The following is a 13,195-nucleotide window of genomic DNA, read 5'->3' on the forward strand; positions in this document are numbered from 1 at the left end:
TCTCTGGAGAAAGACCGTTCAACTTTCCAGAGTGTGGAAGGGATTCACTCAGTCATCATACCTGCTGATACACCAGTGAGTTCACACTGGGGAGAGACCGTTCTCCTGCTCATAGTTTGGGAAGAGATTCACTCAGTCATCCTACCTGCTGATACTCCAGTGAGTTCACACTGGGGAGAGACCGTTCACCTGCTCATAGTGTGGGAACAGATTCACTCAGTCATCCTACCTGCTGATACCCAGTGAGTTCACACTGGGGAGAGACCATTCCCCTCTCTGAGTGTGGGAAAGGATTTACTCAGTCATCCTACCTGCTGAAACAACAGTGAGTTCGCAATGGGGAGAGACCATTCACCTGCTCAGAGTGTGGGGAGTGATTCACTCAGTCATCCAACCTGCTGATACACCAGTGAGTTCACACTGGGGAGAGACCGTTCACCTGCTCAGAGTGTCGGAAGAGATTCACTCAGTCATCCTACCTGCTGATACACCAGTGAGTTCACACTGGGGAGAGACCATTCACCTGCTCAGACTGTGGGATGAAATTCACTCAGTCATCCAAACTGCTGATACACCAGTGACTTCACACTGGGGAGAGACCTTTCACCTGCTCAGAGTGTGGGAAAGAGATTCACTCTGTCATCCTACCTGCTGATAAACCAGTGAGTTAACACTGGGCAGAGAACTGTCATCTGCTCAGAGTGTGGACAGAGATTCACTCAGTCATCCTACCAGCTAATACACCAGTTAGTTATCACTGGGATAGACCGTTCACCTTTTCGGTGTGTGGAAGGGATTCACTCAGTCATCCTACCTGCTGATACACCGGTGAGTTCACACTGGGGAGAGAGCGTTCACCTGCTCATAGTGAGGGAAGAGATTTACTCTGTCATCCTACCTGCTGATACACCAGTGAGTTCACACTGGGGAGAGACCATTCACCTGCTCAGAGTCTGGTTGGAGATGGACTCAGACATCCTACCTGCTGAAACAACAGTGAGTTCACAATGGGGAGAGACCATTCACCTGCTCAGAGTGTGGGAAGTGATTCACTCAGTCATCCAACCTGCTGATACACCAGTGAGTTCACACTGGGGAGAGACCGCTCACCTGCTCAGAGTGTCGGAAGAGATTCACTCAGTCATCCTACCTTCTGATACACCAGTGAGTTCACACTGGGGAGAGACCATTCACCTGCTCAGAGTCTGGTTGGAGATGGACTCAGACATCCTACCTGCTGAAACAACATTGAGTTCACAATGGGGAGAGACCGTTCACCTGCTCAGAGTGTGGGAAGAGCTTCACTCAATCATCCTACCTTCTAATGCACCAGTGAGTTCACACTGGGGAGAGACCATTCACCTGCTCAGACTGTGGGATGAGATTCACTCAGTCATCCTACCTGATGATAAAACAGTGAGTTAACACTGGGGAGAGAACGTTCACCTGCTCAGAGTGTGGAAGGGATTCACTCAGTCATCCTACCTGTTGGTACACCAGTGAGTTCACACTGGGGAGAGACCGTTCACCTGCTCATAGTGTGGGAAGAATTCACTAAGTCTTCCTACCTGCTGATACACCAGTGAGTTCACACTGGGGAGAGACCGTTCACCTGCTCAGTGTACGGGAAGATGTTCACTCAGTCTTCCTACCTGCTGATACACCAGTGAGTTCACACTGGGGAGAGACCATTCCCCTTTCATAGTGTGGGAAAGGATTTACTCAGTCATCCTACCTGCTGATGCACCAGTAGTTCACACTGGGGAGGGACCATTCACCTGCTCTGAGTCTTGTAGGAGATTCACTCAGTCATCCTACCTGCTGATACAACAGTGAGTTGACAATGGGGAGAGACCGTTCACCTGCTGAGTGTGGGAAGTGATTCACTCAGTCATCCAACCTGCTGATATACCAGTGAGTTCACAGTGGGGAGAGACCATTCCCCTGCTCAGAGTGTTGGATGAGATTCACTCAGTCATCCTGCCTGCTATTACACCAGCCTTTCATTGCAGCAGCTTTTTCGGGAGCAGAGAGTGAGCTAGTGAGCAGCTGGGAAGGTCAGTTTGAAAGTAAATTTAATTTCCTTTTGTTTTTCGGCGGAGGCCAGGGGGCTGCTGGGTAAGTAAAACACTATATATTTGGGCGGTTTAAAATAACTTTCCTTTCATTGCAGCAGCTTTTTCGGGAGCAGAGAGTGAGCGAGTGAGCAGCTGGGAAGGTCAGTTTGAAAGTAAATTTAATTTCCTTTTGTTTTTCGGCGGAGGCCAGGGGGCTGCTGGGTAAGTAAAACACTATATATTTGGGCGGTTTAAAATAACTTTCCTTTCATTGCAGCAGCTTTTTCGGGAGCAGAGAGTGAGCGAGTGAGCAGCTGGGAAGGTCAGTTTGAAAGTAAATTTAATTTCCTTTTGTTTTTCGGCGGAGGCCAGGGGGCTGCTGGGTAAGTAAAACACTATATATTTGGGCGGATTCTGATGTCCCTGACTCCTTCACGTGCAGTAAGTGTGTCCAACTGCAGCTCTTGTTAGACCGCATGACGGCTCTCGAGCTGCGGATGGACTCACTTTGGAGCATGCGCGATGCTGAGGAGGTCGTGGATAGCACGTTTAGTGAATTGGTCACACCGCAGATTAGGATTGCTGAGGGAGAAAGGGAATGGGTGACCAAAAGGCAGAGAAAGAGCAGGAAGGCAGCGCAGGAGTCCCCTGCGGTCTTCTCCCTCCAAAACAAGTATACCGTTTTGGATACTGTTGGGGGAGATGGCTCACCAGGGGAAGGCAGCAGTAGCCAGGTCCATGGCACCGTGGCTGGCTCTGCTGTTCAGAAGGGCGGGAAAAAGAGTGGAAGGGCTATAGTCGTAGGGGATTCTTTTGTAAGGGGAGTAGATAGGCGGTTCTGTGGTCGAAAACGAGGCTCCCGAATGGTATGTTGCCTCCCAGGTGCACGGGTCAGGGATGTCTCAGATCGGCTGCAGAACATTCTAAAGGGGGAGGGTGAACAGCCAGTTGTCATTGTGCACATAGGCACTAATGATATAGGTAAAAAACGGGATGAGGTCCTACAAGCAGAGTTTAGGGAGTTAGGAGCCAAGTTAAAAAGTAGGACCTCAGAGGTAGTAATCTCAGGATTACTACCAGTGCCACGTGATAGTCAGAGTAAAAATGAAAGAATAGTCAGGATGAATGCGTGGCTTGAGAGATGGTGCAGGAAGGAGGGGTTCAGATTTTCGGGACATTGGGACCGGTTCTGGGGGAGTTGGGACTATTACAAATTGGACGGTCTACACCTGGGCCGGACTGGAACCAATGTCCTTGGAGGTGCTTTTGCTAACGCTGTTGGGGAGGGTTTAAACTAATGTGGCAGGGGGATGGGAACCAATTGAGGTCAGTTGACAGTAAGGAGGTAGTAACAAAAGCCTGTAAGGAACTAGATAATGAAGTCAGTGTGACTAAGGGGAAGAACAGGCAGGGAGCAGATGATGAATATAAAGGGACTGGTGGTCTGAGGTGCATTTGTTTTAATGCAAGAAGTGTAGTAGGTAAGGCAGATGAACTTAGGGCTTGGATTAGTACCTGGGAGTATGATGTTATTGCTATTACTGAGACTTGGTTGAGGGAAGGGCATGATTGGCAACTAAATATCCCAGGATATCGATGCTTCAGGCGGGATAGAGAGGGAGGTAAAAGGGGTGGAGGAGTTGCATTACTGGTCAAAGAGGATATCACAGCTGTGCTGAAGGAGGGCACTATGGAGGACTCGAGCAGTGAGGCAATATGGACAGAACTCAGAAATAGGAAGGGTGCGGTAACAATGTTGGGGCTGTACTACAGGCCTCCCAACAGCGAGCGTGAGATAGAGGTACAAATATGTAAACAGATTATGGAAAGATGTAGGAGCAACAGGGTGGTGGTGATAGGAGATTTTAATTTTCCCAACATTGACTGGGATTCGCTTAGTGTTAGAGGTCCAGATGGAGCAGAATTTGTAAGGAGCATCCAGGAAGGTTTTCTAGAGCAGTATGTAAATAGTCCAACTCGGGAAGGGGCCATACTAGACCTGGTGTTGGGGAATGAGCCCGGCCAGGCTGTTGAAGTTTCAGTAGGGGACTACTTTGGGAATAGTGATCACAATTCCGTAAGCTTTAAAATACTCATGGACAAAGACGAGAGTGGTCCTAAAGGAAGAGTGCTAAATTGGGGGAAGGCCAACTATACCAAAATTCGGCAGGAGCTGGGAAATGTAGATTGGGAGCAGCTGTTTGAAGGTAAATCCACATGTGATATGTGGGAGGCTTTTAAAGAGAGGTTGATTAGCGTTCAGGAGAGACATGTTCCTGTGAAAATGAGGGATAAAAATGGCAAGATTAGGGAACCATGGATGACAGGTGAAATTGTGAGACTGGCTAAGAGGAAAAAGGAAGCATACATAAGGTGTAGGCGGCTGATGAAAGACGAAGCTTTGAAAGAATATCGGGAATGTAGGACCAATCTGAAACGAGGAATTAAGAGGGCTAAAAGGGGTCATGAAATATCTTTAGCAAACAGGGTTAAGGAAAATCCCAAAGCCTTTTATTCATATATAAGGAGAAAGAGGGTAACTAGAGAAAGGATTGGCCCACTAAAGGACAAAGGAGGAATGTTATGCTTGGACTCAGAGAAAATGGGTGAGATTCTAAACGAGTACTTTGCATCGGTATTCACCGAGGAGAGGGACATGACGGATGTTGAGGTTAGGAACAGATGTTTGATTACTCTAGGTCAAGTCGGCATAAGGAGGGAGGAAGTGTTGGGTATTCTAAAGGGCATTAAGGTGGACAAGTCCCCAGGTCCGGATGGGATCTATCCCAGGTTACTGAGGGAAGCGAGAGAGGAAATAGCTGGGGCCTTAACAGATATCTTTGCAGCATCCTTAAACACGGGTGAGGTCCCGGAGGACTGGAGAATTGCTAATGTTGTCCCCTTGTTTAAGAAGGGTAGCAGGGATAATCCAGGTAATTATAGACCGGTGAGCCTGACGTCAGTGGTAGGGAAGCTGCTGGAGAAGATACTGAGGGATAGGATCTATTCCCATTTGGAAGAAAATGGGCTCATCAGTGATAGGCAACATGGTTTTGTGCAGGGAAGGTCATGTCTTACCAACTTAATAGAATTCTTTGAGGAAGTGACAACGTTGATTGATGAGGGAAGGGCTGTCGATGTCATATACATGGACTTCAGTAAGGCGTTTGATAAGGTTCCCCATGGCAGGCTGATGGAGAAAGTGAAGGCGCTTGGGGTCCAAGGTGTACTAGCTGGATGGATAAAGAACTGGCTGGGCAACAGGCGACAGAGAGTAGCAGTAGAGGGGAGTTTCTCAAAATGGAGACGTGTGACCAGTGGTGTTCCACAGGGATCCGTGCTGGGACCACTGTTGTTTGTGATATACATTAATGATTTGGAGGAAGGTATAGGTGGACTGATTAGCAAGTTTGCAGACGACAATAAGATTGGTGGAGTAGCAGATAGTGAAGGGGACTGTCAGAGAATACAGCAGAATGTAGATAGATTAGAGAGTTGGGCAGAGAAATGGCAGATGGAGTTCAATCAGGGCAAATGCGAGGTGATGCATTTTGGAAGATCCAATTCAAGAGTGAACTATACAGTAAATGGAAAAGTCCTGGGGAAAATTGATGTCCAGTGAGATTTGGGTGTTCAGGTCCACTGTTCCCTGAAGGTGGCAACGCAGGTAAATAGAGTGGTCAAGAAGGCATACGGCATGCTTTCCTTCATCGGACGGGGCATTGAGTACAAGAGTTGGCAGGTCATGTTACAGTTGTATAGGACTTTGGTTCGGCCACATTTGGAATACTGCGTACAGTTCTGGTCGCCACATGATCAAAAGGATGTGGATGCTTTGGAGAGGGTGCAGAGGAGGTTCACCAGGATGTTGCCTGGTATGGAGGGCGCTAGCTATGAAGAGAGGTTGAGCAGATTAGGATTATTTTCATTAGAAAGACGGAGGTTGAGGGGGGACCTGATTGAGGTGTACAAAATCATGAGAGGTATAGACAGGGTGGACAGCAAGAGGCTTTTTCCCAGAGAGGGGGTTTCAATTACTAGAGGACACGAGTTCAAAGTGAAAGGGGAAATGTTTAGGGGGGATATGCGTGGAAGGTTCTTTACGCAGAGGGTGGTGGGCAACTGGTACGCGTTGCCAGCGGAGGTGGTAGACGCGGGCACGATGGAGTCTTTTAAGATGTATCTAGACAGATACATGAATGGGTAGGAAGAAAAGAGATACAGAACCTTAGAAAATAGGCGACATGTTTAGAGAGAGGATCTGGATCGGCGCAGGCTTGGAGGGCCGAAGGGCCTGTTCCTGTGCTGTAATTATCTTTGTTCTTGTTCTTTGTTCATTGCGTTCACACTGGGGAGAGACAATTGACCTGCTCAGAGTCTGGTAGGAAATTCACTCAGTCATCCTATCTGCTGAAACAACAGTGAGTTCACAATGGGGAGAGACCATTCACCTGCTCAGAATGTGGGAATAGATTCACTCAGTCATCCAACCTGCTGATATACCAGTACTTCACTTTGGGGAGAGACCGTTCACCTGCTCAGAGTGTCGGAAAAGATTCACTCAGTCATCCTGCCTTCTGATACACCAGTGAGTTCACACTGGGGAGAGTCCATTCAGCTGCTCAGAGTGTGGGATGAGATTCACTCAGTCATCCTGCCTGCTGAAACACCAGTCAGTTCACACTTGGGAGAGACCGTTCACCTGTTCAGAGTGTGGGACGGGATTCACTCTGTCATCGTACCTGCTGATACACCAGTGAGTTCACACAGGGGAGAGACCTTTCACCTGCTCAGAGTGTTGGATGAGATTCACTCAGTCATCCTACCTGCTGATACACCAGTGAGTTCACACTGGGGAGAGACCATTCAGCAGCTCAGAGTCAGTTTGGAGATTCACTGAGTCATCCTGCCTGCTGTTACACCATTGAGTTCACAAAAGGGGAGAGACCATTCACCTGCTCAGAGTGTGGGAAGAGGTTCACTCAGTCATCCTACCTGCTGATACACCAGTGCGTTCACACTGGGGAGAGAAGATTCACCTGCTCAGAGTCAGGTAGTAGATTCACTCAGTCATCCTAACTGCTGATACAACAGTGATTTGACAATGGGGAGAGACCGTTCACCTCCAAAGAGAGTCGGAAGAGATTCACTCAGCCATCCTACCTTCTGATACACCAGTGAGTTCACACTGGGGAGAGACCATTCGGCTGCTCAGAGTGTGGGATGAGATTCACTCAGTCATCCTGCCTGCTGATACACCAGTGAGTTCACACTTGGGAGAGAGCATTCACTTATTCAGAGTGTTGGAAGGGATTCACACAATCATCCTACCTGCTGTTACACCAGTGAGTTCATACTGGGGAGAGACCGTTCACCTGCTCATAGTGTGGGAAGAGATTCACTCAGTCGTCCTACCTTCTGGTATATCAGTGATTTCACATTGGGGAGAGACCGTTCACCAGCTCAGTGTACGGGAAGAGGTTCACTCAATCTTCCTACCTGCTGATACACCAGTGAGTTCACACTGGGGAGATACCATTCACCTGCTCAGAGTCTGGTAGGAGATTCACTCAGACATCCTACCCGCTGTAACAACAGAGAGTTCACAATGGGGAGAGACCATTCACCTGCTCAGAGTCTGGTAGGAGATTCACTCAGACATCCAACTTGCTGATACACCAGTGAGTTCACACTGGGGAGAGACCGTTCACCTGCTCTGAGTGTTGGATGAGATTCACTCAGCCATCCTGCCTGCTGTTGTAAAAGTGAGTTCACACTGGGGAGAGACCATTCACCTGCTCAGAGTCTGGTAGGAGATACAGTCAGTCATTCTACCTGCTGAATCAACAATGAGTTCACAATGGGGAGAGACCATTCACCTGCTCAGAGTGTGGGAATAGAATCACTCAGTCATCCTGACTGCTGATACAACAGTGAGTTGACAATGGGGACAGACCGTTCACCTGCTCAGAGTGTGGGAAGTGATTCACTCAGTCATCCAACCTGCTGATATACCAGTGAGTTTACACTGGGGAGAGACCGTTCACCTCATCAGAGTGTCGGAAGAGATTCACTCAGTCACCTTACCTTCTGATACACCAGTGAGTTCACACTTGGGAGAGACCGTTCACCTGTTCAGAGTGTGGGAAGGGATTCACTCAGTCATCCTACCTGCTGATACACCAGTGAGTTCACACAGGAAAGAGACCAGTCCCCTCTCAGAGTGTAGGAAAGGATTTACTCAGTCATCCTACCTGCTGATACAACAGTGAGTTCACACTGGGGAAAGACCATTCACGTGCTCAGAGTCTGGTTGGAGATTCACTCAGACATCCTACCTGCTGAAACTAAAGTGAGTTCACAATGGGGAGAGACCGTTCACCTGCTCAGAGTGTGGACGGAGATTTACTCAGTCATCCTACCCGCTGATACACCAGTGAGTTATCACTGGGGAGAGACCGTTCACCCGCTCAGAGTGTCGGAAGAGATGCACTCAGTCATCCTCCCCTCTGATACACCAGTGAGTTCACACTGGGGAGAGACCATTCACCTGCTCAGAGTGTGGGAAGAGAATCACTCAGTCATCCTGACTGCTGATACAACAGTGAGTTGACAATGGGGACAGACCGTTCATCTGCTCAGAGTGTGCGAAGAGATTCACTCAGTCATCCAACCTGCTGATATACCAGTGAGTTTACACTGGGGAGAGACCGTTCACCTCATCAGACTGTCGGAAGAGATTCAATCAGTCATCCTACCTTCTGATACACCAGTGATTTCACGCTGGGGAGAGACCATTCAGCTGCTCAGAGTATGGGATGAGATTCACTCAGTCATCCTCCCCTCTGATACACCAGTGAGTTCACACTGGGGAGAGACCATTCAACTGCTCAGACTGTGGGATGAGATTCACTCAGTCTTCCAAACTGCTGATACACTAGTGAGTTCACACTGGGGAGAGACCTTTCACCTGCTCTGAGTGTGGGAAAGAGATTCACTCTGTCATCCTACCTGCTGATAAACCAGTGAGTTAACACTGGGGAGAGACGGTTCACCTGCTCAGAGTGTGGACGGAGATTCACTCAGTCATCCTACCCGCTGATACACCAGTGAGTTATCAGCGGGGAGAGACCGTTCACCTTTTCAGAGTGTGGGTGGTATTCACTCAGTCATCCTACCTGTTGATACACCAGTGAGTTCACACTGGGGAGAGACCGTTCACCCGCTCAGAGTGTCGGAAGAGATGCACTCAGTCATCCTCCCCTCTGATACACCAGTGAGTTCACACTGGGGAGAGACCATTCACCTGCTCAGAGTGTGGGAAGAGAATCACTCAGTCATCCTGACTGCTGATACAACAGTGAGTTGACAATGGGGACAGACCGTTCATCTGCTCAGAGTGTGGGAAGAGATTCACTCAGTCATCCAACCTGCTGATATACCAGTGAGTTTACACTGGGGAGAGACCGTTCACCTCGTCAGACTGTCGGAAGAGATTCAATCAGTCATCCTACCTGCTGATACACCAGTGAGTTCACACTGGAGAGAGACCGATCACCTGCTCTGAGTGTGGAAGGGATTCACTCAGTCATCCTGCCTGCTGAGATACCAGTGAGTTCACACTTGGGAGAGACCGTTCACCTGTTCAGAGTGTGGGAAGGGATTCACTCAGTCATCCTACCTGCTGATACACCAGTGAGTTCACACTGGGGAGAGACCGATCACCTGCTCTGAGTGTGGAAGGGATTCACTCAGTCATTCTACCTGCTGATACACCAGTGAGTTCACACTGGGAAGAGATCAGTCCGCTCTCAGAGTGTAGGGAAGTATTTACTCAGTCATCCTACCTGCTGATACAACAGTGAGTTCACACTGGGGAGAGACCATTCACCTGCTCAGAGTGTGGGAAGAGAATCACTCAGTCATCCTGACTGCTGATACAACAGTGAGTTGACAATGGGGACAGACCGTTCATCTGTTCAGAGTGTGGGAAGGGATTCACTCAGTCATCCTACCTGCTGATACACCAGTGAGTTATCACTGGGGAGAGACCGTTCACCCGCTCAGAGTGTCGGAAGAGATGCACTCAGTCATCCTCCCCTCTGATACACCAGTGAGTTCACACTGGGGAGAGACCATTCACCTGCTCTGAGTGTGGGATGAGATTCACTCAGTCATCCTGCCTGCTGGAACACCAGTCAGTTCAAACTTGGAAGAGACTGTTCACCTGTTCAGAGTGTGGCAAGGGATTCACTCTGTCATCCTACCTGCTGATACACTAGTGAGTTCACACAGGGGAGAGACGTTTCACCTGCTCAGAGTTTGGGATGAGATTCACTCAGTCATCCTACCTGCTGATACACCAGAGACTTCACACTGGGGAGAGATCATTCAGCAGCTCAGAGTGTGGGATGAGATTCACTCAGTCATCCTGCCTGCTGATACACCAGTGAGTTCACACTGGGGAGAGACCGTTCACCTTTTCAGAGTGTCGGAAGAGATTCACTCAGTCATCCTACCTTCTGATACACCAGTGAGTTCACACTGGCGAGAGACCATTCACCTGCTCAGACTGTGGGATGAGATTCACTCAGTCATCCAAACTTCTGATACACCAGTGAGTTCACACAGGGGAGAGACCTTTCACCAGCTCAGAGTGTGGGAAAGAGATTCACTCAGTCATCCTACCTTCTGATACACCAGTGAGTTCACACTGGCGAGAGACCATTCACCTGCTCAGACTGTGGGATGAGATTCACTCAGTCATCCAAACTGCTGATACACCATTGCGTTCACACAGGGGAGAGACCTTTCACCAGCTCAGAGTGTGGGAAAGTGATTCACTCAGTCATCCTCCCTGCCGATACACCAGTGAGTTAACACTGGGGAGAGACCGTTCACCTGCTCTGAGTGTGCAAAGAGATTCACTCAGTCATCCTACCAGCTGATACGCCAGAGAGTTCACACTGGGGAGAGACCATTCACCTGCTCAGAGTGTGGGATGAGATTCACTCAGTCATCCAGCCTGCTGATACACCAGTGAGTTCACACTGGGGAGATACCATTCACCTGCCCAGACTCTGGTAGGAGATTCACTCAGTCATCCTACCTGCTGAAACAACAGTGAGTTCACAATGGGGAGAGACCATTCAGCTGCTCAGAGTGTGGGAAGAGATCCAATCAGTCATCCAACCTGCTGATACACCAGTGAGTTCACACTGGGGAGAGACCATTCAACTGCTCAGACTGTGGGATGAGATTCACTCAGTCTTCCAAACTGCTGATACACTAGTGAGTTCACACTGGGGAGAGACCTTTCACCTGCTCTGAGTGTGGGAAAGAGATTCACTCTGTCATCCTACCTGCTGATAAACCAGTGAGTTAACACTGGGGAGAGACCGTTCACCTGCTCAGAGTGTGGACGGAGATTCACTCAGTCATCCTACCCGCTGATACACCAGTGAGTTATCAGCGGGGAGAGACCGTTCACCTTTTCAGAGTGTGGGTGGTATTCACTCAGTCATCCTACCTGTTGATACACCAGTGAGTTCACACTGGGGAGAGACCGTTCACCCGCTCAGAGTGTCGGAAGAGATGCACTCAGTCATCCTCCCCTCTGATACACCAGTGAGTTCACACTGGGGAGAGACCATTCACCTGCTCAGAGTGTGGGAAGAGAATCACTCAGTCATCCTGACTGCTGATACAACAGTGAGTTGACAATGGGGACAGACCGTTCATCTGCTCAGAGTGTGGGAAGAGATTCACTCAGTCATCCAACCTGCTGATATACCAGTGAGTTTACACTGGGGAGAGACCGTTCACCTCGTCAGACTGTCGGAAGAGATTCAATCAGTCATCCTACCTGCTGATACACCAGTGAGTTCACACTGGAGAGAGACCGATCACCTGCTCTGAGTGTGGAAGGGATTCACTCAGTCATCCTGCCTGCTGAGATACCAGTGAGTTCACACTTGGGAGAGACCGTTCACCTGTTCAGAGTGTGGGAAGGGATTCACTCAGTCATCCTACCTGCTGATACACCAGTGAGTTCACACTGGGGAGAGACCGATCACCTGCTCTGAGTGTGGAAGGGATTCACTCAGTCATTCTACCTGCTGATACACCAGTGAGTTCACACTGGGAAGAGATCAGTCCGCTCTCAGAGTGTAGGGAAGTATTTACTCAGTCATCCTACCTGCTGATACAACAGTGAGTTCACACTGGGGAGAGACCATTCACCTGCTCAGAGTGTGGGAAGAGAATCACTCAGTCATCCTGACTGCTGATACAACAGTGAGTTGACAATGGGGACAGACCGTTCATCTGTTCAGAGTGTGGGAAGGGATTCACTCAGTCATTCTACCTGCTGATACGCCAGTGAGTTATCACTGGGGAGAGACCGTTCACCCGCTCAGAGTGTCCGAAGAGATGCACTCAGTCATCCTCCCCTCTGATACACCAGTGAGTGCACACTGGGGAGAGACCATTCACCTGCTCTGAGTGTGGGATGAGATTCACTCAGTCATCCTGCCTGCTGGAACACCAGTCAGTTCAAACTTGGAAGAGACTGTTCACCTGTTCAGAGTGTGGCAAGGGATTCACTCTGTCATCCTACCTGCTGATACACTAGTGAGTTCACACAGGGGAGAGATGTTTCACCTGCTCAGAGTTTGGGATGAGATTCACTCAGTCATCCTACCTGCTGATACACCAGAGACTTCACACTGGGGAGAGATCATTCAGCAGCTCAGAGTGTGGGATGAGATTCACTCAGTCATCCTGCCTGCTGATACACCAGTGAGTTCACACTCGGGAGAGACCGTTCACCTTTTCAGAGTGTCGGAAGAGATTCACTCAGTCATCCTACCTTCTGATACACCAGTGAGTTCACACTGGCGAGAGACCATTCACCTGCACAGACTGTGGGATGAGATTCACTCAGTCATCCAAACTTCTGATACACCAGTGAGTTCACACAGGGGAGAGACCTTTCACCAGCTCAGAGTGTGGGAAAGAGATTCACTCAGTCATCCTACCTTCTGATACACCAGTGAGTTCACACTGGCGAGAGACCATTCACCTGCTCAGACTGTGGGATGAGATTCACTCAGTCATCCAAACTGCTGATACACCAT

At 49.2% G+C, this 13,195-nt stretch overlaps 1 protein-coding gene across 1 annotated transcript in view; it reads left to right on the forward strand.

Annotated features, from left to right (window-relative positions):
- Positions 1-13,195, forward strand: part of LOC137361160 (zinc finger protein 154-like) — a 32,254-nt gene that overhangs the window by 5,558 nt on the left and 13,501 nt on the right. The window contains exon 2 of the mRNA XM_068026095.1: positions 6,899-7,066. Coding sequence (XP_067882196.1) covers positions 6,899-7,066 — 168 coding nt within the window. The remainder of the gene's footprint in view (positions 1-6,898; positions 7,067-13,195) is intronic.

This window comes from Heterodontus francisci, unplaced genomic scaffold (genome assembly GCF_036365525.1).
Source record: "Heterodontus francisci isolate sHetFra1 unplaced genomic scaffold, sHetFra1.hap1 HAP1_SCAFFOLD_374, whole genome shotgun sequence".
NCBI lineage: Eukaryota > Metazoa > Chordata > Chondrichthyes > Heterodontiformes > Heterodontidae > Heterodontus > Heterodontus francisci.